The sequence below is a fragment of the Rhinatrema bivittatum genome, unplaced genomic scaffold, assembly GCF_901001135.1.
Source record: "Rhinatrema bivittatum unplaced genomic scaffold, aRhiBiv1.1, whole genome shotgun sequence".
In the NCBI taxonomy this organism is placed as follows: Eukaryota; Metazoa; Chordata; class Amphibia; order Gymnophiona; family Rhinatrematidae; genus Rhinatrema; species Rhinatrema bivittatum.
The window spans coordinates 511,568-535,382 of NW_021820356.1; the positions used below are offsets into that span (position 1 = coordinate 511,568).

General features: G+C 47.6%; 1 protein-coding gene across 2 annotated transcripts in view; it reads left to right on the forward strand.

The window, feature by feature from the left end:
• Positions 1 to 23,815, forward strand: part of HNRNPM (heterogeneous nuclear ribonucleoprotein M) — a 143,254-nt gene that overhangs the window by 38,426 nt on the left and 81,013 nt on the right. For both annotated transcript variants that reach the window (XM_029585990.1, XM_029585991.1), the window contains 4 exons: positions 5,834 to 5,987; positions 16,397 to 16,446; positions 16,822 to 16,882; positions 16,990 to 17,091. In XM_029585990.1, coding sequence (XP_029441850.1) covers positions 5,834 to 5,987; positions 16,397 to 16,446; positions 16,822 to 16,882; positions 16,990 to 17,091 — 367 coding nt within the window. The remainder of the gene's footprint in view (positions 1 to 5,833; positions 5,988 to 16,396; positions 16,447 to 16,821; positions 16,883 to 16,989; positions 17,092 to 23,815) is intronic.

Sequence of the window (23,815 nt, forward strand, 5' to 3'; positions counted from 1 at the left end):
TTCTCTATGATGTCATCACTATTACTGTGATGTTGCCCAGAAAAAGCCAGTATTCTCTTCCTCAAGCAGCTGGTAGGACATACTGTTGGTGCAGCAGGATTTCTCTGTGTCTGTTGTCCCCATGTTTGTTTTTTATTTATCTGTGTTAGATTGGCATATCACATTGGTTTACATACAACTTAAAGGTGCAGGAAGTCAAGCATTTCCTTTTGTTTGTACAGAGAACAATTAGAAACAGTAACGTGAGGAGTAACATAACATGATTAAAAATGATGGTAGTAATAATAAACATTTGCAATCATAAACAAATAACATTTGATGTAGGGTGTATCTGTAGCAATAGCATGGGTAATATGTTATATATACATATATGGTGAATCTGAGACTGTTAGTATGTTAAAAAAATTAGGTGTTAAGGAGAACATCATGGCTGATAACTTGATAGATATAGCATAAAGGCTATTGAATGGATATACATTTAATTACTGTGTGTTGGGTGTGGGTGTTTTCCTTGCCTGTGGGGGTTAGGGCTTGGTTTGGGGTTTGTTGGGAAGGCTTTGCGGAATAGCTATGTCTTGAGATTTTTCTTGAACGATTGGGAGGGTGGATCTGTTCTTAGTTCTGTGGGGAGTTTGTTCCATAGAATGGGGCTGGCAATAGATAATGTTCGTTCCCTTGTTGATATCCATTGAATGGCTTTTGGGGACGGTGTGTGTAGAAGGCCACAGTTTGAGGAGCGCATATTCCGTGTGGGGGTGGTAAGCCAGTTGGTTTTGTCATTTTGGAGAATTTTGTGAATGCTGGTTAGTCTTGTACTGTAATCTCTGAGGGATGTGTAGCCAATGTAGGTCTTTGAGGATGGGTGTGATGTGGTCTGATCTTGAGCTGTTTGTGAGAGCTCTGGCTGCTGTGTTTTGGAGTAATTGGATAGGTTTAAGGGTGGAGGCTGGGAGACCTAGTAGAGCATTACAGTAGTCAAGTTTGGAAAAGTGACCCTGTAGAACTGTATGAAAATCTTGTGGGTATAGAAGTGGTTTGAGTTTTCTTAGGATTTGGAGTTTGTGGAATCCGTCTTTAAGTTGTGTTTCTTGAAGTTTAATTGGTTGTCTAGGATGACACCAAGGCTCCTTACTGGGAGGAGTGTTTGGTCTGTGAGGGGGGTGAGTAGTGGGGTCAGTCGAGAGGGGTGGGGAGCATTTGTTGGATAGGTATAGGATTTCTGTTTTGGTGTGGTTGAGAGTGAGGGATAGTTGTGAGTAGTTTTATTGAAGTTAGGTGAGTTCCATAGCTTTAGAGTGTGCTCAGTGGAGTGTGTTTGGAAGTAAAATTTGCACATCGTCGGCATAAATGTAGTGGAGCAGTCCTGTTTTGTTTAGGAGTTTGTTCAAAATCTACATGACCCCACTGTGCAATGTGGAGGATAGGGATGAGCCTTGTGGTACTCCTTGGGGGAAGGGGATTTGCTTGGATTCAATGTCATTGAATTTGACCTTGTATGACCTGTTGGACAGATAGGATTTAAACCAGCTGAGCGTTGTGCCTTGAAGTCCGATTTTCTTTTAGTTTGTGTATTAGCGTTTTGTGATGGTGTCAAAGGCAGCCGAAATGTCAAGAAGGATGAGTAAATAGGTGTCACAGTCCAGTCCTCTGAGGATTTTGTCTGATAGGGATAGTAGAGTTTTGGTACTGAGCGAGGTTCTGAAACTGTTGGGCAGGGGAGAGTATATTGTGGGTGTCCAGGTATTCAGAGTTGATGACTTACAATTTTTTTGAGGATCTTGGCTATGAAGGGTAGGTTCAAGATTGGTCTGAAGTTTGCTAGATCAGTTTAATCGATTATTTATTTTTATGTACAAACATTCGATCTGATCACATCTGTTTACATTCAGGTACTGTAGGTATTTCCCTATCCCCAGAAGGCTTACAATCTAAGGGGGTCATTTTTCAAAATGCGGTAAGGCGTTTTCGCATGCGTTAAGGGCTTATCGCATGCGAAAAGCCCCGTTTTTGCATGCGATAGGCCTTTAACGCATGCGAAAACATGTTTACTGCATGCGATCGCACCATATCGTATGGTGCGATGCAAATTCCAAAAATGGGAGGCGTTAGGGGCGGAGAGTGGGCTGGGTTAACCTCTCTGCGAAGAGCTATCGCACAGCCATAACGCAGATTTTAACTACACCTCTTTGAAATGCGTTAGGCAGTGCGATAGCGGCCGTGACCATGCGGTAAGGTTTTATCACCATTTGCGATGTGTCCCGTAAGGCTTATTTCAGATGATTTAAAGGCTCCAGAGCCCGGGGGGGGGGGGGGGAAGAGAGAGAGACTTGCTATAGTGTCTCTTCCCTAGACAGCTATTTGTATCCCTATGAGAGGCTCACCTAGTAACTCGAGGTGGGGATTAGGTATGAGTGTAGGGGGTTGGGGGCCACTTTCACATTCAACGTGAGACGTACGAACAGAACAGTGGTCTCTTGTGAAGATTTGATGGCCTTCGGAGTGAGGAAACTCCCTCCAAGATGAGATTTGGGCAATGTTCTCTCAAACTAGCTTGTTGTTGCCCAGGTAGTGTCCATCAGCCAGAGGAGTAGCCTCGGTACTGGCGGCCAGAAGGCAATTATGGTTACACATCTGGTCAGTAGACGCGACCTCTAAGGTGAACCTCATAAGAATACCCTTTGTTTCTCCCATGCGGCACTTTTTCCACCTCTCCAAAAAAAAAAAAAAAAAATGCGGCACTCATACCGCCACCAGTTTGCTCCTCTAGCAGCCCTTCTTTCCTTCAAAACGCAGCCATGCGAATTGGCGAAACTTGTGCCGTGACTACTGGAAGATGAAAAAGAGGTTGCAGCATCGATCACCTGTGAGGGGTCAGACCAGGGGCTCCCAGCATTTTTGGCCCTACAGAAACCCGCTGTTAAACATCTCGACCTTCAGGAAGGTCTCTGTCCTTTCGGAGCCATTAACCAAAAACAGGAACTGATATCTGGTTCAGGTTTGACTCGAACTCCCCAATGAAGTTTGGCCGACCATCCACGGGACAAGGAGATAGGGGGCCAATTTTCCCTCTATCAGCGGTGGGTCGAGATCACATCTGACAAATGGGTACATCATACGAGCAGGATATAATCTGGAATTTAGCAGCATCCCTTGCGACATGTTCATGTCGTCTCCTTGTCACTCCCAGCACAAGAAACTGGCAGTGAAATCTGTTAAGGCTCCTCAGTTTGAGGGCTGTAACTCCGGTACCTACACCCCAGGAAAATATGGGGCATTGTTTAATATATTTTATCATACCCAAGGAGGAGGGTTCTTTCGTCCCATTCTGGACCTCAAGAGCGTCAATCATCTGTGGGATAATTCACTTCCGCATGGAAACTCTTCGCTCAATCATAATGGCCATACAACTGGGAGAGTTCTTAACCTCCCTGGACCTCTTGCAGGCCTACCTTCATATTCCAATCCACCAGGACCACCAGTGTTTCCTATGCTTTATGGTAATGGGCCACCATTACCAGTTCCAGATGTTGCCCTTCAGCCTGGCAAGCACCCCCAGAGCGTTCTCTAAACTTATGGTGGTGGTGTGGCGTCTCTAAGAAAAGAAGTGATCCTGGTGCACCATACCTAGACTGGCTGATTTGGGCAAATTCTTTGGAAGATTGCCTCTAGGTGACCAGCAGGGTCATGTCCCTGCTTCAGGAACCTGGGTGAGTTGTGAACATGGACAAGAGCAGCCTCAAGCCCTCCCAGTCCTTAGAGTACCTGGGAGTCTGGTTCAACACCAAGCAGGACAGTCTTCCCTCCCCTCGAGGATAAGGAAGCTGGTGAGCCAAGTGCACTGGTTGACTAACATAATGTGCCCCCCAGGGTGTGGAGCTATCTCCAGGTCCTCGGTCTGATGGCGTCAACCCTAGAGGTAGTACTATGGGCGAGGGCACATTCTTGTGTGGGTTTCAGAGAGAGGGAGCCTATATGAGGGGAGGGGGTGAGGGGGAGGATGTGAGAGCATGGGAGGTAAGATGGGGATGCTTAAGTGTGGGCTTCAGAGAGAAGGATCCTATGAGATTGTGAAGGAGTGTGAGATTGGGAGCTCGTGTGTATGAAAAAGGGGATGTGTGCGAGAGTGAGGGAGCCTTTGAGGGGGGGTGTGTGTACTAGAGAGAGGGAGCATGTGTGTGAGGGAGGGACAAAAGGGAGCCTGTGTCGGGGGCAGTACTGAGAATGGGGTCAAACTGGGACTGGCAATAGAGTGGAAGGGGTTGAGCCTAGAGGTGGAGGGGAGAGATACTGGCAGGTGGAGGAGTTGGGGCCTGATAGGGCAAAGTGGACAGGGGAGTAGGGAGAGTGAGTGGAAGGGACACTTACAGTGAATTTCTAGGGAAATTCTGCTCAAAATATTTAAAATGCTGCATCTTTAATAACTTTTCTCTGTATTTAAAATGTAATTAGATTGTCATGTTTAAAAACTTTTCTATACCGTCAAGTTAAGTACCATCACAATGGTTTACAGTAAGGCACATAAATTAATGTTTAATCTAAACAGGTGCCATAAAGGTTTGGTTACATAATTTTGTGATACTATTTTATTTAAAAACTATTCTATACCATCGCTAAGTTATATACCTTTGCAACGGTTTACAAATAGGCACATAGACTAAGGTAAGTAAATAAGTATTTGGTGAATGTGTTAAATCTATTCCTTTTATACCTGTATCATGTAAATTGTGTTATTTTGACCAATATAAAGTTTGCCGAATTAAGTTTTTGTGCGCAGAATTTTTAATTTTTTTATGCAGGAGTAAATATTGGCTTTTTTCTGGACAGCACCATGTGTCAGTAGCAGTGCTGACATGAGAGAAAGCTGTGTTCTCTGTATATGCTGGCAGGGGAATAACCCACTTGTCTGAAATGGTGAGCAGGATTCAAGGAAAGAAAATTAACAGAAGCAAAATCTCTTTATACATTGCATGGAAATTTCTATTCTTTTAATAGAAATTAAAAGCTTTACAAAATTATCCTCAATATTCATGGTATGGGGATCTAGGAAATTTTCCATGTTGCAGCATATTTCAAGAATTTTGTGTTGTGTTGCATTTTAGATGGAGAACATTTATGACTAGGGCAAGATCACGGTTGGTGGTTGCTCGTCCTTTTTTTTGCAAATCTCTAGCAATTTGACTAAACTAAACTTGACTGGCAAGAAATATGCATAGTATTTCCTACAGATTTCAGTGTGCAGTGGACCAACTTACACACACAGATATTTGTGTCTTTATATAAAACATTTTTAATAAGCTTCTACAGATGAGTAAGACACCCTGCTGAACTTAAATCACTATATATCGGTCAGACTGAAGTCCATGGAGCCCAGCAGCCAGTCTGACAATGGCCAGTCTGGATCTTTTTCACCCCCAGCAATTATCCTGTTCCTAAAATAGTGATAAGGATTTGTTTTCAAGTTTCATAGCTTGCAAACTTCCTTTTAAGTCTTTCGCTTGATTCAGGTATGCAGTTGTTGAAAGCTTCTTAAAGGACTCAGTGCAATCCAAATATTGCTGTGCCAATCATTGCAAACTCGATCTAGCCCTACCCTGAATAAACGGAAGTTCAAATATTTAACAGGGGAAGTGTGACAAAGGTTTTCTAAAATAGAGGTGGGGATAAGGGGTGCAATATCTGGCTTTAATATGAGTACATCAGTTTGTTTAAAAAGAAAAAACACTATCCATATTGGTCATATGCATTGTGGCTTAACTATTTAGATTAGTCTTGGGTAGTAAAATTTTAAATATGTACCTTTTTAATGGTAACTGGATTTTTTTTTATCTTTCAGCTTGATTATAAGGTTAGTTGGAAGAAGCTGAAGGAAGTATTCAGCATGGCAGGTGTGGTGGTGCGAGCTGACATATTAGAAGACAAAGAAGGAAAAAGCCGTGGAATTGGCACAGTTACCTTTGAACAAGCCATTGAAGCTGTGCAAGCTATATGTATCCTTCCAGCTTTGTTTTAGAATAGTGAAATGAATGTTTGGAGAACATTTGATTTTGTAATTCTTTTAAAAATGTTCATACTAAATGTTAGTGAACAGTACTTGCAGTACTTTGGTTAAGAGCTTGATGTACAAGGGCTTCCAGCCTAGTATCTGTAGTCTGATAATGTCCCAGATGTTGAACCTCCAGACTCTTAATTAATGGCTGGGAGGTGCTTTTTTTTATTCTCACATCACTGCCCCCAACCCCTAAGTAATCTAGTCTTTCCCTAACTTTAAGGGTGAAAGTTAATTCATTTAATAAGATGAAGGTTAAATTTGCTGCTCATCTGTATGTCTCATGGACAAAATAGCAGAAATGGCTTCCTGATAGAGCTGCTGCACCCACTATATTGAAAACAGCTTTCTCAGACAGCATTTGCTATGGACATTTCTTGGTGCTATTTTAAATATGGGTCTCGCTTTTGTCCAGTCCTCAGAATTATAGGAACTCCTTATTGTCCCACAACATGTGAGGTTTTACTTCCCCTACCAGCATTTGGAGACAGAAAGCGACTGTTTTGTTGTCATTGTCCTACATAGGGTACGGTAAAGCATGTAGCTTGGACTTTAGAGATTTGTTGCTTTTGATGGGGCTCACCTTACAGTTCTCTGGTTGAGCTGGGACAAGCAGGGTTGTCTGATCCTTTCTAATTTGACCCTAGACTGCTGGGTTTTGCCTCCCTTCCAGCAGATGGAGACAGAGGAAAACTTGAAGAGCACCCCTTCTTAATACGATGTGCCACCTATGTCCCTTCAGTATTTCTCTCTCTAGCAGATAGAGGTGGCAGAACTTGCGGTCCTAGTCTTTGATTGCTAAAACAAAGAAAAAAAAAGGGGGGGGGGGGGGGTTCCTAGCTTTTTCAGCTACTCCCAATACTTCCTCATTCCCAAGAAATCGGAAGACCTGCATTCTCTCGACAGATACCTGACGAGGGAAAAATTCCAAGTCCATCCTACCCTTCCTTCGTCCCAGAGATTGGATGTGCTCACTGAACCTGAAGGATGCGTATGCACATATATCGATGCATCCTTCGTCCTGGTGATACCTATGCTTCACGGTCAATGGCCACCATTTCCAGTAGAAGGTTCTCCCATTTGACCTCTCCACCATTCCCAGGGTTTTCACCAAATGCCTAGTGGTGGCTCACCTCTGACAGAGGATCCAGATTTTTCCCTACCTGGACAACTGGCTGCTGGTGGCCCCCAACCATGCCACCCTATGAAGCAATCTTCTCCGAATCATAGGTCAACCTGGGCCTATTCGTCAACTATGAGAAATCAAATCTAAACCCACCCAGGTCTTACAGCTCATCAGGGCTCATATCGACAGGATTCACGACAGGGTCTTCCTTCCGGAGTCCCAAGTACTTGCCCTGACAACACTTGCTGGTAGCTTCCAAGGGGCCACAACTGCCCCATCCCACAAACTCCTCCTCATTCTCAGTCATATGGCCGCCTCGGTCTGTCATACTTTTCACTCGACTGCATATGCGAAGTTTACAGTGGAGCCAGTTCTTCAATCCTCTCTCCACTCCTGTCACCCTCACGTCCAACATGAAAAGGGATTTGGCGTGATGGCTGACACCATTGACGCTCATGTCAGGCTCGCCTCTCCGACCACCTCTGCATCACACAGTCCTCACCACGGACGCTTCCACCAAGGGATGGGGTGCCAATCTCACCCACCTACAGACTCTGCCTGTGCTCCGCCTGGGAACAGTCGCAACAAATAAACCTCCTGGAATTCCGTGCCATTTGGAATGCTCTTTGGGGCTTCGAGCATACCCTCCAGTGTCATAGTCCACACGGACAACCAAGTCGCCATGTTATACATCATTGAAGGCAGGTCAGGTTCTTGGAGCCTTTGCAGAGAAGCTGTCGGGATCCTGGAATGGCAGAGAGCAGATCCATCTCCCTTCAGGCCACTTACCTGCCCGGGATTAACTACTCCAGGGCTGACAGACTGAGCAGGATATTTCACCCCCAAAAGTGGGAACTCCAGGAAGTGGCAAATCGGATATTTCATACTTGGGGTCTTCCCCCGAATCGACCTCTATGCAACAGAGCAGAACAGGAAAGTAGAGGCTTTTTGCTCTGTGTATACCAGTTACCACCGACTAGCGCAAGACGCATTCCTCATAGACTGGACAGAGGGTCTACTCTATGCTTTCCCTCCGATACGTCTCATTTCCCGCACAGTCCAGAAGTGCATAGAGGACAAGGAGGTATGCCTACCCAGTTCAATTATCGGTGGACCAACCGATTCCCCTGGGCAACAGTTCATGCCTCTTCACCCAAGAAGGGGGCTCCGCTTCACTCATCTTTGAATCTCACTGTGTGGAGATTGAAAGGCTGGTATGCCATCACCTGAACCTTTCTCCTCAGCTTCAGGATATTCTAGTCTCATCCAGGAAACCCTCTACAACACTCAACTGTCAGCAGAAATGGGCACGCTATGCCTCCTGGTGCTCGGATAATGGCGCAGACCCACGTACCTGCCTGCCTGAACATCTCCTGGACTATCCATCTGCTCTACCGGAAGGGGTTGGCCACAGCTTCGGTTCGAGTTCATCTTGCCATAGCCACCTACCACTCTCCTCTGAGGGGCCAATCTCTTGTCACCCGCTCGTCTCCAGATTCATGAAGGGGATTCTTATGGCCTGGATTGGCCACTGTTGGGAACAGGATGCTGGACTTGATGGATCCTTGGTCTGACACAGTATGGCATGTTATGTTCTTATTCTATGTCTCTGTCTCCTCCGAAAACCTCCAGTCCCATGGGATATAAACGTAGTGCTAGAGCAATTAATGCTACCACCGTTCGAACCGCTGGACACTTGTCATCCCAGGTTCCTCTCCTGGAAGGTGCTCTTCTTGGTCGCCTTCACCTCCGCAAGGTGTGTCAGCGAGCTATAAGCCCCTAGTACACACCCGCCCTACCTGGAGTTTTATGACAAGGTTACGCTGTGTACGCATCCTGCCTTCCTCCCAAAAGTGGTATCTGTTTTCCACATCAATCATTCCATCACCCTCCTGACTTTTTTTTTTACCCAGAGCCTCATGCCAGTGAGTGCAAATGTAGACTCCACATGCTGGATTGTAAACGAGCACTTGCCTACTATAAACGCCGCACTCATTCTGACTGCAGAGCCTCCCTGCGCTTTGTCTTTCAACCCAAACGCCACCCCTAAGGCTCACCAGATCCGTGCTATGGCTGCGTCAATAGCTCATATCCATGAAGTATTTCTTCTGGACATTTGCGAGGTGGCCACATGGTCCTCACTAAACACGTTCACATCCCACTACGAATGACGCACGTATGAGAAAGGCAATTCTCACGTCAGACACTACACAAAACATAAGAACTGTCTGCCTCTTTTTTTCATTTGTCTTGAGCGCATTACTTTGCTTCATTATGGACATATGATTAGCATAATGTGCACTCAGTACTTCAACTAGGGACTCACAGACAGCATGGCTAATTCGTACTGCTTATCTACAGGAAAAGAGCAAGTTTGCTTACTGTAAAACATTGTTTTCTGTAGACAGCAGATGAATTAGCCATGCTGACCCTTCCACCTCCCCAGACAGATACCTGTATTGTATCTCATCTTGCTTAGATATGGACGGAGGAGACTCGCGGCAGCGCGGGAATACACATGTAGGCGCACCTCACTGACAAAGCTCTGATCTTTGAGAGCTTCGCCACCTAGCTGCCCGGAGGACGTCCCAGACAGCATGGGTAATTCATTTGCTATCTACAGAAAACAAGTTACAGTAAGCAAACTTGCTCTTATAGTAGTTTTAGGTTCCAGATCATGGACGCTCCCTGAGGTGTTAGGCATCTTCGTGGGCCAACCCTCCGGTGGAGCCGGGCCACCGGGGAGGGGGGGGGGGTAGGATACCACTGACTGAGTTCACCCACAGCATACCGGACAGTCCGATAGCTAGGGATCCTGGCTCCCTCTACCCTTCGAGGCACCCTCTTGGCTTTCTTCCTCTGGACAAGGAAGTACCTACTTAATAAAGTTTAAGTTCCTTAAAAAAAAAAAAAAGCAGAAGAGCAGAGCTTAGCTTAGGAACTTCAAGGAGGGCCTAGTCAGTGGGAGCTGTCGGCCAAGGCCGGGAGGTGCAGGACTGAGTGGCAGTCGACTGGCTGGTAACCCGGGGCTCCAGGGTTTCGTGGGCAATTGATGCTAGTGCCAGGAGGGAACCGCAGTGCTTTGTTCCTTGTGTAGTCCTGTGATCTGGTGCCGACTGGACTGTCAGCCTTGTTGGGAACTCCCGGTGGGGATTGCATCCGTTCCTGCCGGCGGCTCAGTGAGCCTGAGTCCGGTGCATGCCGCTGCATGGCAGGCCTTGGGAGTGCTGCAGGGAGCATTTGGAAGACATGGCACTAAAAACTAAAAAGGCCACCTACCATGTGTGTGGTGCGGCAGGTCTGAACTTGCGTTCCTTCTGCCCGCCATGCGTTTCAGGGCAGGAAGGCCTCTCGAGCCACGCAGGAAATCGCGGCGGAGGTCAGAAGGGTCTGTACCAGTTGCTGCTGGAGAGGCAGTGCAGGAGACTGCAGGGCAGTCAGGCGAGTCTCCCCTGGTCAGGCAGGATGCCTCAGAAGGGGAGGGTGAGGCAGCTGACAGTCCCCTGGGATCGGGGGATTTTTCCCTGGATTTTATTCTTCTCCATAAGGGCCTATCTGTCTAGGAGAAGTGGAGGAAGAAGGTGGGCAGGGGATTGCCCGTGGGCCCTCATGGCTAAAAAGTCTAAAGTGGCCTCTCGGGGAATCGATGATATTCGTCAGCACCTGGGTTTGTGTCGTGTGGCTGCAGAGGCTGGTCCCAGAGATGGTGAGGACTCGGGTCTGTCCCAATTGGAGCCCCCTCGATACAGGAGCTGACCCGGATGTGCTGCTGACCCCTGATGCAGACAAGGGCAAAAGATGACCTTGATCCTGACAAGTTCCCGGTCTGGGGGGAGATGATCTGTGGATAGTGTGTCTGTTTAAAAGGGATGAACTGCACACCCTCATCCCACGGTGCTGGAGGAATTAGGAGTGAAGGTCACTCAGGAAGAGTTGTATGAGTGTTAACCCAGTTCTGGATGGCCTGAGGGGACCCACTAGTGCTTTTCCGTTGCCCAAGAAGATCCGAAAGCTGGCGAGCCGGGAGTGGGACTCCCGGATGCTAGACTGAAGGTGGGCAGAGCAATGGCCAAGCTTTATGCCTTAATAGAGGACTCCCTGGAATTGCTGAGAATCCAAAGGTGGACGTGGCCATCTCGGCAGTAACCAAGACTATCCCGATGGCCAGGGCAGTGGCCCTGAAGGATGTCCAGGATCGTAAGCTGGTGGTGCAATTCAAATGGATGTTTGAGGCCTCAGCATTGAGTCTTCGGCCAGCTGTCTGTGCCAGTTTAATGCAAAGGGCTTGTCTCTATTGGGTTCAGAAGGGCCTGACGCCGATGTCCACGGCGGACTGCGGCGCATTACAGGCCACGCGTCTGAAGGCAGGCATAGCTAGCATGGCATATACTTTGTATGACTTGGTGTGTGAGTGCTTGCTGCATGGTCTCCTCTGTAGCGGCTTGTAGGCTGCTGTGGTTACATAACTGGTTGGACGATTTATCGTCCGAGGTCCAGCTCTGTAATCTTCCCTTTAAGGGGAAGCTGTTTGGAGAGGATCTGGATCAGTTGGTGAAGTTCCTGCAGGAGTTCAAGGGGACTAGATTGCCGGAGGAAAGGAAGCCCAGTAAGAGAGTGTTTCCTTTTGGGCTCGTTTTCAGAATTCCTGTCTGTTTCTTTGCGGCAAGTCCTCGTCTGTTTCCATCTCTAAATAGGGCGGCGGGCCCAACAGTATGCAGGTCGAGCAGTGACGGCGTCAGGCAGGGCACTAGGAGCGGAAAATCAGCCTAATGAAGCCAGTGGTCCCCTCTTCTCCTTGGAAGCTGTAGGAGGCAGATTGTCCAGCTTCTCGAAGAATGGGAAAAGATTACCCCGGAGCGTTGGGTGCTGGAGGTGATACGAGAGAGCTATGCTCTAGATTTTTGTGCCTGCCTGGGGAGGCTTTTATGGAGTCCCACGTAGTCTCTTGTGGGAGGCGGTGTTGGGTACGCTGCCAAGGTTGCTCGCCCTAAAGGCCATTGTGTTCCCTTTCCTCTGGAAGAGTAGGGTCAGGGCAGGAATTCTGTTTACTTTGTGATGCAAAAAAAGGGCTCCTTTCGAGCCATTCTCTATTTGCAGAAGACGACTTTGTTCCTTCGGGTTCTGTGCTTTTGCATGGAGGAGATGTGTATCGTGATGGCAGTGGTCTGCAAAGGAGAATTTCTCACCTCCCTAGTTCTGATGGAAGCGCACTTGAACATTCCCATTTCACAGGAAGATCAGAAGTTTCTTCGCTTCCAAGTGTTGAGTCAACATTTTCAGTTCCAAGCTCTCCCGTCAGGCTTGGCGACGGTGCCCTGCACATTCACCAAGGTGATGGTGGTGGTGGCTGCGGCTCTTCGCTGGGAGGGAATTTTACTCCACTCCAATCTGGACGATTGGTTGGTTCGAGAGAAGTCCAGGGAGGAATGCAAGAAGTCCATGTGAAGTGATGTCCACCTTACAGTGTCTCGGTTGGGTTATCAGTGTGCACAAAAGTCAGTTGGAGCAGACTCAGTCGCTGGTTTACTTAGTGGCCCACTTCAACACTCAGCGAGGCAGGATTTTCCTGGCAGTGGACCGGGCATTGAAGTTGCAGTTTCAGGTCAAGCGTCTTCTTCATCTGGAGGTGCCCAAAATATGTGATTATTTACAGGCCCTGGGGTCCATGGCATACACGTTGGACCTGGTCCCGTGGGCGTTCGCGCACATGAGACCGCTGTGACATGTGCTGTTGTCCAGGTGGAGTCCCTGCTCGGAGGAGTTTCATCTTCCCTTGCCTCTACTTTGGGAGAGTCCAGGTCCAGAGTCTCGTGGTGGCTGTCTCGTCCCAATTTAGAGAAGGGGATGGATCTGGAGCCTCCAGACTGAGTGGTGATCTCCATGGACACAAGCCTCTCTGGCTGGGGAGCAATGAGCTTGGGCCGGTCAGCGCAAGGTCTGTGGCCAAAAGAGAAGTTCTGGTCCATCAATCGCCTAGAGATGAGTGGTCCCAATCGGCAGGGCAGCACGAAGTCATGCCAGTGGTGTTAGAGGCCCGGAGATTATTTGGGTGGAGCGTCATCTCGAAGGCCTAGCCACATCGCACGTAGTGGGAGTAGACAAACGTGCAGGTGGACTTCCTCAGTAGGCAGCAGTTGGATCCTGGGGAGTGGGAGTTGTACCTGGAGGCGTGGAACCACATCTGTGCGAGGTGGGGCACTCCCTACTTCGATCTTATTGGGAAGCGGCTCAATTCCAAGACAGATTCTTCAGTCGAACTCTGTTCGATGGGCCTCGATGCTGTGCTGTACCCTTGGTCGGGTCCTCAGGCGCATAGAATCACATCCAGGGACCGTGGTGGCATCGGAGTGGCTGCAGAGACCATGGTTCGCAGATCTGATGCAACTTGCAGTGGAAGGTCCTCTCAGTCTGACTTATCTTCCAGAGCTGTTGTCAGGGTCCCACATTTTCGGATCGGGAAGATCACTTTTGTCTTGCGGCTTGGCTTTTGAGAGGCGGAGACTTCGATTGAAGGGTTACTCTGAATAGGTCATCTCCACTCTTCTTCAATCCAGAAGACCGGTGACCTCTATAGCATATATAAGGGTCTGGAAACTGAAGTTTGGTGTCTTCAGCATTGTCTAGATCCTCTGGCGGTGGAGGTGTCGCATGTGCTGGATTTCCTGCAGCAGGGGTTGTTCAAGGGTTTGGCTTACATCTCGCTTCATGTGCAGGTGGCTGCCTTGGGTGCGCTTAGAGGCAGATTTCAGGGTAGGACTCTGTTCATCTGGATGTGGTAAGGTTCCACAAAGGGTCTAAACTGTTGCGTCTTCCGGTGCGAAAGATCTGCCCAGATTGGAGTCTCAGCCTAGTACTTCATGTCCTTTGCGGACCCCCCCTTTGAACCCTTGAAGGGCTATCCTGAAGGATTTGACTCTGAAAGTGGTCTTTTTGGTAGCGATTTGTTCGGCTCGAAGGATTTCGGAACTTCAGGCTCTGTCATGTATGGATTTGTTTTTTCGGATTTCCAGGGATGGAATCTCATTGAGAACAGGGCTTTCCTTTATTCCTAAGGTGGTGTCTGCCTTTCATGTTAATCAGATGGTAGATCTTCAGGTTTTCCAGAGTAGTCGAAAGATTCTCCTCAGGATAGAGAATTACATCTTCTGGATGTGCAGCGGATGCTACTTCTGTATTTGTAGGTTACTATGCTTTTCGTCGCACAGATCATCTGTTTGTCCTCTTCAGTGGACTGAAGAAAGAGGACAAAGCCTCTAAGGCTACCATATCTTGTTGACTTAGGGGAGGCCATTTGTTTGGCTTACATTTATTTATTTATTTATTTATTTATTAACTTTTATTTACCGACATTCGTGAAGCACATCATGCCGGTTTACAAAGAACTCAGATGAGATACAGTAAAACAATATAGCAATATAACAATATAACATTATAAACAATATAATATAATATTACTAATCAAAAAGAATAAAGAAAAAATGAACAAAATAAAAAAAACAGTACAACGGCATTACAAAAAGAACCAATGGAGCAGAGATTTAAGGGGGAGAAAGGGGAGGGAGAGGAGGGGGAGAGCGAGGGAAGGGAGGGTGGGTAAGGGTTTAGGAGGGGTGTGGGAAAGGGGGGAAGAGGAGAGGGAGGGGAGAGAAGCATGGTTAAAAGGGAGAAAATACAGTGGAAATAGGGGGGGAAAATGTACAGAAGACTTAAGAAAGGTATCACTTAAGTAGAGTTGCGGAAGAATCTGTAAGGGACGCCAATTTCCTGTCTGTAAGGGACGCCAAATTCCTGTCTGTTTGCGGGTGCATTCCACTAGGGTGCAGGCTGCTTCCTGGGCTGTGTAAACTTCTATTGCCTCAGGAGATTTGTAGGACAGCAGTGTGGGCCTCATTTCACACCTTTACCAGGCATTATCGTCTGGATGTCAGGGCGCAGGATGAGCCGTCCTTCGGAGAGTGTCCTGCGCGCGGGTCTTTTGGGGGCCCATCTAGGGGTGCTTGGGTACATCCCACTGGTCTGGACTGATCTGGGTATGTTCAGGAAAGGAAAATTGGTTCTTTCCTGCTAATTTTCATTCCTGTAATACCATAGATCAGTCCAGAGACCCTCCCGTTTCATGCCGAAAGACTGATTTTTCTGCCAAGTTTTGCTGCTTAGAACAGAAGTTTTTTGTTTAATAAAAAAAAATTTTCTCTTAAAGGGCAGTTTTGGGATCCACTTCCGTGTCTTGTTTGGTTCTTGATGAACAAGGTTTATAGTTCAGGGGTATCCACCTTTAGTTCCCTATGTCTGTCTGTGTGAAGGGGGTGTCTTGGCTTGGGTACAGGTCAATACTGAGGTCCTGCAGATGGCACTCTCAGTTAAGAAGCAGTGCCTCAAAAGTTTTGTTCTCTGACTCCATTTGCTGGAAGGGATGAATAACCCACTGGTCTGGACTGATCTGTGGTACTAAAGGAACAAAAATTAGCAGGTAAGAACCAATTTTCCTTTCATCTTGGGATTTGAGCTTGGTATTCTCTTTTTAACAGAATCTGTTTCAACCATTTAAGGGTATTTCCTTCCATTTGCTCACCTTGAAGATGGTCTTTCTGATTGCAATTTGTTCAGCCAGGAGGATTTGTGACCTCCAGGCACTTTAGTGCAGGGAGTCTGGTCTTTCCGTTTCGAAAGTCTACTCAAATTTTCACATTTCCTTCCTTTCTTCCAAAGGTGGTATCCGATTTTCACTTAGGTCTGTGTCTATATTTGTACCTGTTAACAAATTGGCAAAAGATCATTGTGCAGAATTCAATATACTTGTTCACTTTCTAAGATTTTTTTTTTAATTTTTTTTGTTTAAACATCCACAACTACCGAGGTGGAGGTATTTTACAAAACAATTATATAAATCAGCTAACATAAAGCAGAAGGAACTAACTCGCATAGTTAAGCAAGTAGAAATAGCAAAAAAAAGTCACTATACAATTGACCTTATTAGACCTGCTATTTGCAGCCCCATATGTAGTCAGGCACCTGACACACTGAGCCTTAATGCCAGAGCCCAGTGGAAAACAGTTGTTGTAGTCTTAATATTAAAAGCACTGTTCTTGATCTCTAGTTATTATACACATTTGCTTTGTATATCTTAAAAGCTTTGAACATGTTCTAAATTTCTACACTAAACCAATAGTTCACAAATTCAGTTTTGGTGACATTTTCTAATAAATGCCTTAACATGTAATTAGCAATGTTTCATGGCCAGATGCTGTTTGACAGACCAATGCTTGTGAAGATAGTAAGTATAAACCTTTCAGTTTTTGATTTAAAATATTTCTCAAGTGCACACTCCAGTAGATTGTGGTGACTTATGGCGTAAAAACATGCATAAGAATAAAAACAATACATGTTACAACAAAAATAAGTGATGAAATAAGTCATGTGGGCCTGCTGCCTTTTCATTTGAGTCATTTTAGATTGCCGCCTTCCCCATCACATTGTAGGATGGCTCTTTCCCTGAGCAAAATCACCACACATGCATGCTGGCATCTATTCTACAATACTCTGTTCTACAATGACTTTTAAAATTGGATTCACACAGTACAATAAAACAGATTATCTAATGCCATTGCATTCTACTTTAAAGCGTTTTTATTTTGTTGACCACTTTTAGGATGATAAATCTCTACCTAAGGGAGATGGTTTTCCTCCAGACCGGCCTCCACAACTGCCTCGTAAGTGTCCATTTCAGTTAATATTTTATTTGTCTAAATTAGTTTTCCAAGGTTTTTCTTCACTTTTAGAGCATAAATTGCCTAATGTTTTATTCTCTACTCTTCAGGTGGACTTGGCGGGATTGGCATGGGCTTGGGCCCCGGAGGACAGCCTATTGATGCTAATCAGCTGAGCCGAGGAGTAGGCATGGGAAACATGGGACCAGCAGGTGAGGCCCCAGAACATACTAGGACAGCATCTTTGCCTCCAGTCCCAAACTCTGGCTTTAGCATTGTAATACATTTAGTTTCTCATGCTTAAAGGCTGAGATGAAGAATTCTTATTTTATGATTAAACTGTTCCCTGTACGTACCAAGATCAGTCCAGACAGTGGGTTATCTCCCCCTTCCATCAGATGGAGTCAGAACTTTGAAGGATGCTTCCTTATAAGGTAGTGCACCCTCTACTAATCCTCAGTTTTCTCTTGACTCCAGCAGATGACAGTGGTGGCTTTCGTTCCCCACTGAGATTAGAAAGCTATCTTAGGAATTTATTTTCCTCAGCTTTCCTTTCTTTTGGATGGATAAAGTCTAACTAAAAAAAAATCTTAGAATTTTGAATTTGAGGGAATTATTTGGAGAGCTTTCCTGTAGCCTCCGCTCCTGTTTTTGTGGGAGCATTCTATAACTTGCAGGCAGTACTATTTGCAGCTCTCCCCTCTCCTCCCATCTCTGTCGGGGTAAGTTTGTTTTTATTTCCTTTTGACAGGTTATTTCCTCTCTGGGGCAAGTCGGTGATGCCGACCTCTCCCCCTGTGGCTGCTATCCGACCTGCTGCCCCTGAGATGCCACTTTCCTTGGGGCAGCCAGCACAGAGAGGCGTTATTCCTCTGTGCCTCTATCTGTGGGTCGCTGAGGAATAGAGAGCAGGACTGAAGGGAGGCTATTATCCGCTTCTTACACAAGAACATAAGAAATTGCTATGCTGGGTTCAGAGCAAGGGTCCATCAAGCCCAGCATCCTGTTTCCAACAGAGGCCAAAACCAGGCCACAAGACCCTGGCAATTACCCCAAACACTAAGAAGATCCCATGCTACTGATGCAATTAATAGCAGTGACTATTCCTAAGTAAAATTGATTAATAGCCATTAATGGACTTCTCCAAGAATTTTATCCAAACCTTTTTTGAACCCAGCTACACTAACTGCACTAACCACATCCTCTGGCAACAAATTCCAGAGCTTTATTGTGTGTTGAGTGAGAATTTTCTCCGATTTAATCTTAAATGTGCTACTTGTTAACTTCATGGAATGCCCTATGGTTTCTGCAGTCTTGGCTAGACTCCTCCTCTGGCTCTGCATCTCATCAGCGGATTCTTCCAAGTCTCAGCTGGGATCTCTACCCTTCAAGGGCAGGCTACTATTTGGAGAGGATCTGGACCAGATTATCAAGTTCCTCGGAGAGAATAAGGTACACAAACTGCCAGAGGATCACCCTCGTTCTTCTAGGTCTTTTAATTCCACTAGAAGCCGATTCAGGAATCAATGTTTCTGCCAGGCAAGGACTGCAGCTCCTCGTCAGCCGTCCTCGCTATCTCAATCCTGGACTCAATCCTTTTGTTCCCTAAGACAGCCCCGCTCTGGTCCGGCCCAGGGGACGTCCTCCAAGTCTTCACAATGAAGCTATGCCGGCCCACTCCCCGATCCCCAGGATAGGGGGACGTCTCCCTTTTCTACGAGGAGTGGGTCAACATCACGTCAGATCAGTGGGTCCTGGATATTCTAAGACACGGCTACGCTTTAGAATTTGCTCGGCCGCTTAAGAGACAGGTTCCTCCTCTCTTCTCTCCTTGTGGCCCAGTTCAGAAACAACTCATAGTCTGGCAGACGCTCGACAGGCTTCTAGCTCTCGGAGCGATTCGTCCGTGTCTCGCTTCCAACGGCGTGGGATTACCTCCAGGTCCTGGGATCCATGGCTTCCACCATCGATCTGGGCGTTTGCACATGTGTCCCTTACAGCGTGCCTTGCTCTCCTGCTGGAAGCCGGTGTCTCGGGACTTCCAAGCCATCCTTCCTCTCCCGCAGGGAGCCAAGGACTGTCTCATCTTCTCCAGGGTGTTCCTTTGGACATCCCGAAATGGGTAATAGTCACCACGGACGCCAGTCTCTCTGGCTGGGGAGCGGTGTGTCAGATGAGTTCTGCTCAAGGGAAGTGGATGCCGTCCCAAGCAACTTGGCCGATCAATCACTTGGAGACCAGAGCAGTGCGTCTGGCATTGAAACGCTTTCTACCTCTCGTCCATCGTGCAGTCCGAATGCTCTGACAATGCGACCACTGTGGCCTACATCAATCGCCAAGGGGGCATGAGGAGCTGGCATGTCTCTCAGGAGACACAGGTTGATGGCATGGGCAGAGACTCATCTTTCCTACCTAGCGGCTTCCCACATCGCAGGCGTAGACAATGTTCAAGCTGTCTTTCTCAGTCATCTAGATTCCGGAGAGTGGGAACTCTCAGAGGAGGCGGTGAATCTCCTGTTCCACAGATGGGGGACCCCTCTATCTGGATCTAATAGCAACCTCCCGGAATGCCAAGGCAGCTTGGTTCTTCAGTCGCAGAAGAGAGTACGGCGCAGAGGGAGTGGATGCCTTAGTCCTCCCTTGGCCCCATCACGTTCTCTACGTGTTTCCCCTTGGCCTCTGGTGGGCAAGGTGCTCTGGAGAATAGAGTCCCAGGGCCCGGCAATGCTAGTGGCGCCGGAATGACCCCATCGTCCGTGGTTTGCAGACTTTATCAATCTCGCAGTGGACGGACCTCTTCGTCTGGGTCACCTTCCACGCTTGCTGCATCAGGGTCTGGTATCTTTCGCTGAGACCGATCGCTTCTGTCTTGCGGCCTGGCTTTTGAGAGACGCTGGCTGAGACGGCGTGGATACCCAGAGGCTGTCATCTTGACCCTCCTCAAGGCTAGAAAGACGTCTACCTCCATCTCCTGTATCAGGGTATGGAAAGTTTTTGAGAACTGGTGTGCCTCCATATCTGTGCAAGTCTTTGCCCTAGGCTCTCTACTTCATCAACAAGAGGGAACTTCCCTCTCCTCTCACCCGGATATCATGCGATTCCTCGTGGGTGAAGCATGTGAAACCCCTGGCCCACGCTCATTATCCTTCGTGGAGTCTCAATCTCATTCTCCGAATCTTGGTCGGACCACCCTTTGAACCCATGCGTTCTGCGACCCTCAAGGATATCACACTCAAGACTGTTTTCCTGGTAGCTATCTGTTCTGCCTGCAGAATCTCGGAGCTTCAAGCACTCTTGTGCAGAGAGCCGTACCTTTTTGTTTTACGGATTCAGGAGTTTCCTTGCGCACTGTGCCTGCTTTTCTGTCCAAGATAGTTTCCAAGTTCCACTTGAATCAGACGATAGAGCTTCCATCCTTCTCAGTGGACACATCGGTGGATCTACGCAAGCTAGATGTCAAGCGTATCCTCATTCACTATCTGGAAGTCACTAATTTTCGCTTGTCAGACCATCTTTTTGTTCTCTGATATGGTCCAAAGAAGGGGGCCAAGGCGTCAAACTACCATTGCTCGCTGACTGAAGGAGGCGATCTCGGTGACCTACATTGGAGCAGGTCGACAACCTCCGGCAGGTGTCAAGGCCCATTCTCTTCGAGCTCAGGCTGCTTCCTGGGCGGAGATGCAATTGGTCTCGTTCCAGGAGATTTGTCGAGCGGCAATTTGGAAATTGTTACATACCTTTGCTCGTCATTATCGTCTACACATGCAGTTGCCTACCTTTTGGCTCTAGGGTCATCCGAGCAGGGCTTTCCGGGGCCCACCCTACGTAGGGAAGCTTTGGTACATCCCACTGTCTGGACTGATCCTGGTACGTACAAGGAAAAGAAAATTATTCCTTACCTGCTAATTTTCATTCCTGTAGTACCAAGGATCAGTCCAGACTCCCTCCCTGACTGTTTGTTGGGTTTGGGATTGCTTCGCTGCTCAAATTGTTCTTCAGTGCCTTTTTTCCTTTGGCTGGTTAATGGTTTTCTGCAAGTTTGTTGTTTGACACTGTTTTGTACCCGTTGCACACTGTTATTTGTTACTTAATTCTATTGTTCTTGATCCATCCTGATTTTCCTCTTTGCTTTGATATACTCCATACTGAGGATTAATAGAGGGTGCACTACCTTATAAGGAAGCATCCTTCAAAGTTCTATTTGACTCCATTTGCTGGAAGGGGGTGATAACACACTGTCTGGACTGATCCTTGGTACTACAGGAACAAAAATTAGCAGGTAAGGAATTTTCTTATCTGGGCTATATAGATAAGAATCACAATGAAGTATAACATCACAGATCAGTCTTCTGATACCCCTTAATGTACAAAATGATATTTATATTTTTGATTTGTGCCTGTAGCATCATGATCTCATGCTTATCCTGCTTTTGAAAGTAAAAGCTTGAAGGAGAAATCAAATTTCACCCCAGTTCAGTTTCCCTATCCTTTGTAGCCATGTTTCCTGTTTTTTGTTTCATTGATTTCATGATAGTTTTCCCTTCCTTCGAAGATTAGTATGCTATGAGTAAATGACTTGGCAACTTATTGTTCCCTGTATGTACCCAGATCAGTCCAGACACCTGAGTTCATCTCCCCCTATCAGCAGATAGACGACAAAAATCTCACTGACACCATATCTAAGCAACCGTGCCACCTGCAGTTCATCAGTATTTCTCTGTCTCCAGCAGATGGCAGAGGCTGTTAATCCTGCTGTTCTGCAGTTGACTAATTTTTTTTTTCTTTTGAGCCTTACGGGGGTTTCTTTTTATTATCCCAGAACAAGCAAGATGATAGTCCACATATGGGTGACATCACTGAATGGAGACCTATCACGGAAAACTTCCTGTTTAAGTTTCTAGAAACTTTTGACTGGCACACTGAGCCCACTGAGCATGCCCAGAAAGCCATGATCCCTTGAGCCACAGGGGTCTCCCTTCAGTCTTCTTTTTTTCCACGCTGTTAGCCTTGTGGTGAAGGGTCTCCCTTCTTTTTTCCATCCATCGGTGAGTACATTTTTGTCACAGTTGATACTGTTCAAAAATTTTATTGTCAAAGCAGTCGATGGCTGTTGGGCCTTCAAAATGACAACAGGGTTTAAAAAATGCCCAAATTGCTCTCGTACAATGTCCATTACCGACCCTCATATTGTGTCTTGTGCTTGGGCGAAAGACATGTCTCAACATGTGAACAATGTGCTGAGATGACAGCCAAAGGCAGATGGGCCTGACTGGAGAAGATGGAAAGCCCTTTTCATATACAGCTGCTTCCATCGACACAGTAGTCACCGGTAGGTGCAGCAAAAAAGTTAGTAATTAAAATCAAGTACCGTCCCGATGGTAGCAGTGACAGACCATCCCCCGACTCTATCTCGGACATCGATTAAATCAGGGATCGAGAAGAAAAGCACCGAATATTGGGAAAAGCATCGGCACTGACATCGGCGGCCTTCTACCCCCGATGTAGGCTTGATTCTCAGAGCGGCTTCGATACCCGTTGAGCCACCACCGAAGAGGACCAGAGTAGAAGAGCAGTCGACCCCTTCGATGCCTCCTACTCAGAGGAAATCTCCACGGATATCAATACCGGATACTGCACTACCACAGGGACCTGTGGAAGAGCCATTCCGCTATCTGTCACCCCCTATAGCTGCTCTGACCTCATCAGCTGTAAGGGAGGAACTGGACGGTTTCGCCCACCAGGCAGTAAAGAAAGCTTTGCGAGATCTACATTTCCCTGTACGTACCTGGATCAGTCCAGACCGTGGGTTATGTCCCCAATCCAGCAGATGGAGTCAGACCAACTCTGAGGGGGCGTCACCATAAGTACTACTACCCCCTCTGCAGGAGTTCAGTATCTTCTGACTCCAGCAGATGCGAGTAGGGGAATCTGGGCTTGCTCCCGATTGCCAGTAACCTTCTTTTGTTCCTCTTGTTTGAGGCTTTCTTCTCTGTGTTGTTAGCTTTGGATCAAGTTGTATTTCTTTCAAAAAAAAAAAAAGTTAATTAGTTAATTGGGGAGGCGTGGCTTCTTTCCTGTGCTCTCTGCCTCCTTTGCTTCTCTCCCGGCTCTAGTCTGCGTCCGTACCGAGGGTAAGTCGCATTGCCGTGTTTTTCTTGGTTGTAGTTTCTCTTGCAGCTCGGCTGGACGCGACGGCTGGTGGGACCGGCCTTCTTGGCGGTTTTTTTTTTTTCTCTCCCTCCCGCGGCCATTTTGCCGGCACCTCGTGAGCGGCAGGGAGCAGGGAGATCCTCTTTAGCGGGTTGTGAGGCCAGGACGGCCCCCCCGCGGCGCCGCTTTACCTTCGGCGGGTAGTGCAGGCCATCCGGGCCCCCCCGCAGCGGCGCGCCGTCTCGCGGCCCCCCCTCCCCCGAGGCTACTCGACTGTTTTGGACTGCCGGGTGTGTTTTTTACTCGCGCCTGTCATGCCGCGGCCGTCGCGTTGCTCGGCCTGCGGTGAGCCAGGATCGCGTATTTCAAGGGAGGGCATCTGTGCTAGATGCCTCCCAGGGGGGGAAGGTTCGTCGGGGCTCCTAACACATTTTTCAACGTTGGCTTTGCCCGGGCGGCGTGGGCCGGCCCCTCCCCCATTCTTGGCGGGAACGGCGGCCATTTTGCATGCGCTGCGTCCCGAAGGAGCTCCGACAGCGCTGGGGGATGGGGAGGCCTCGGAGGGCTCTCCCCCGAATTTACTACCGGAGTCAGATCCGGAGGCGGACCCGCAGGGGCGGGGTCCCCACCTGCGGAGGTCCCCCCGAGTAGACCGGGGTTTTCCCCGGAGTTTATCCGGCTGATGCACACGGCATACCTGCAGGAACTGGCTGCTCCTGCGGGACCTCCACCACCCAAGCTACCACGACCTTCGTCCCTCTCTCCGGCCCCCCCCCCGCTCCGGCG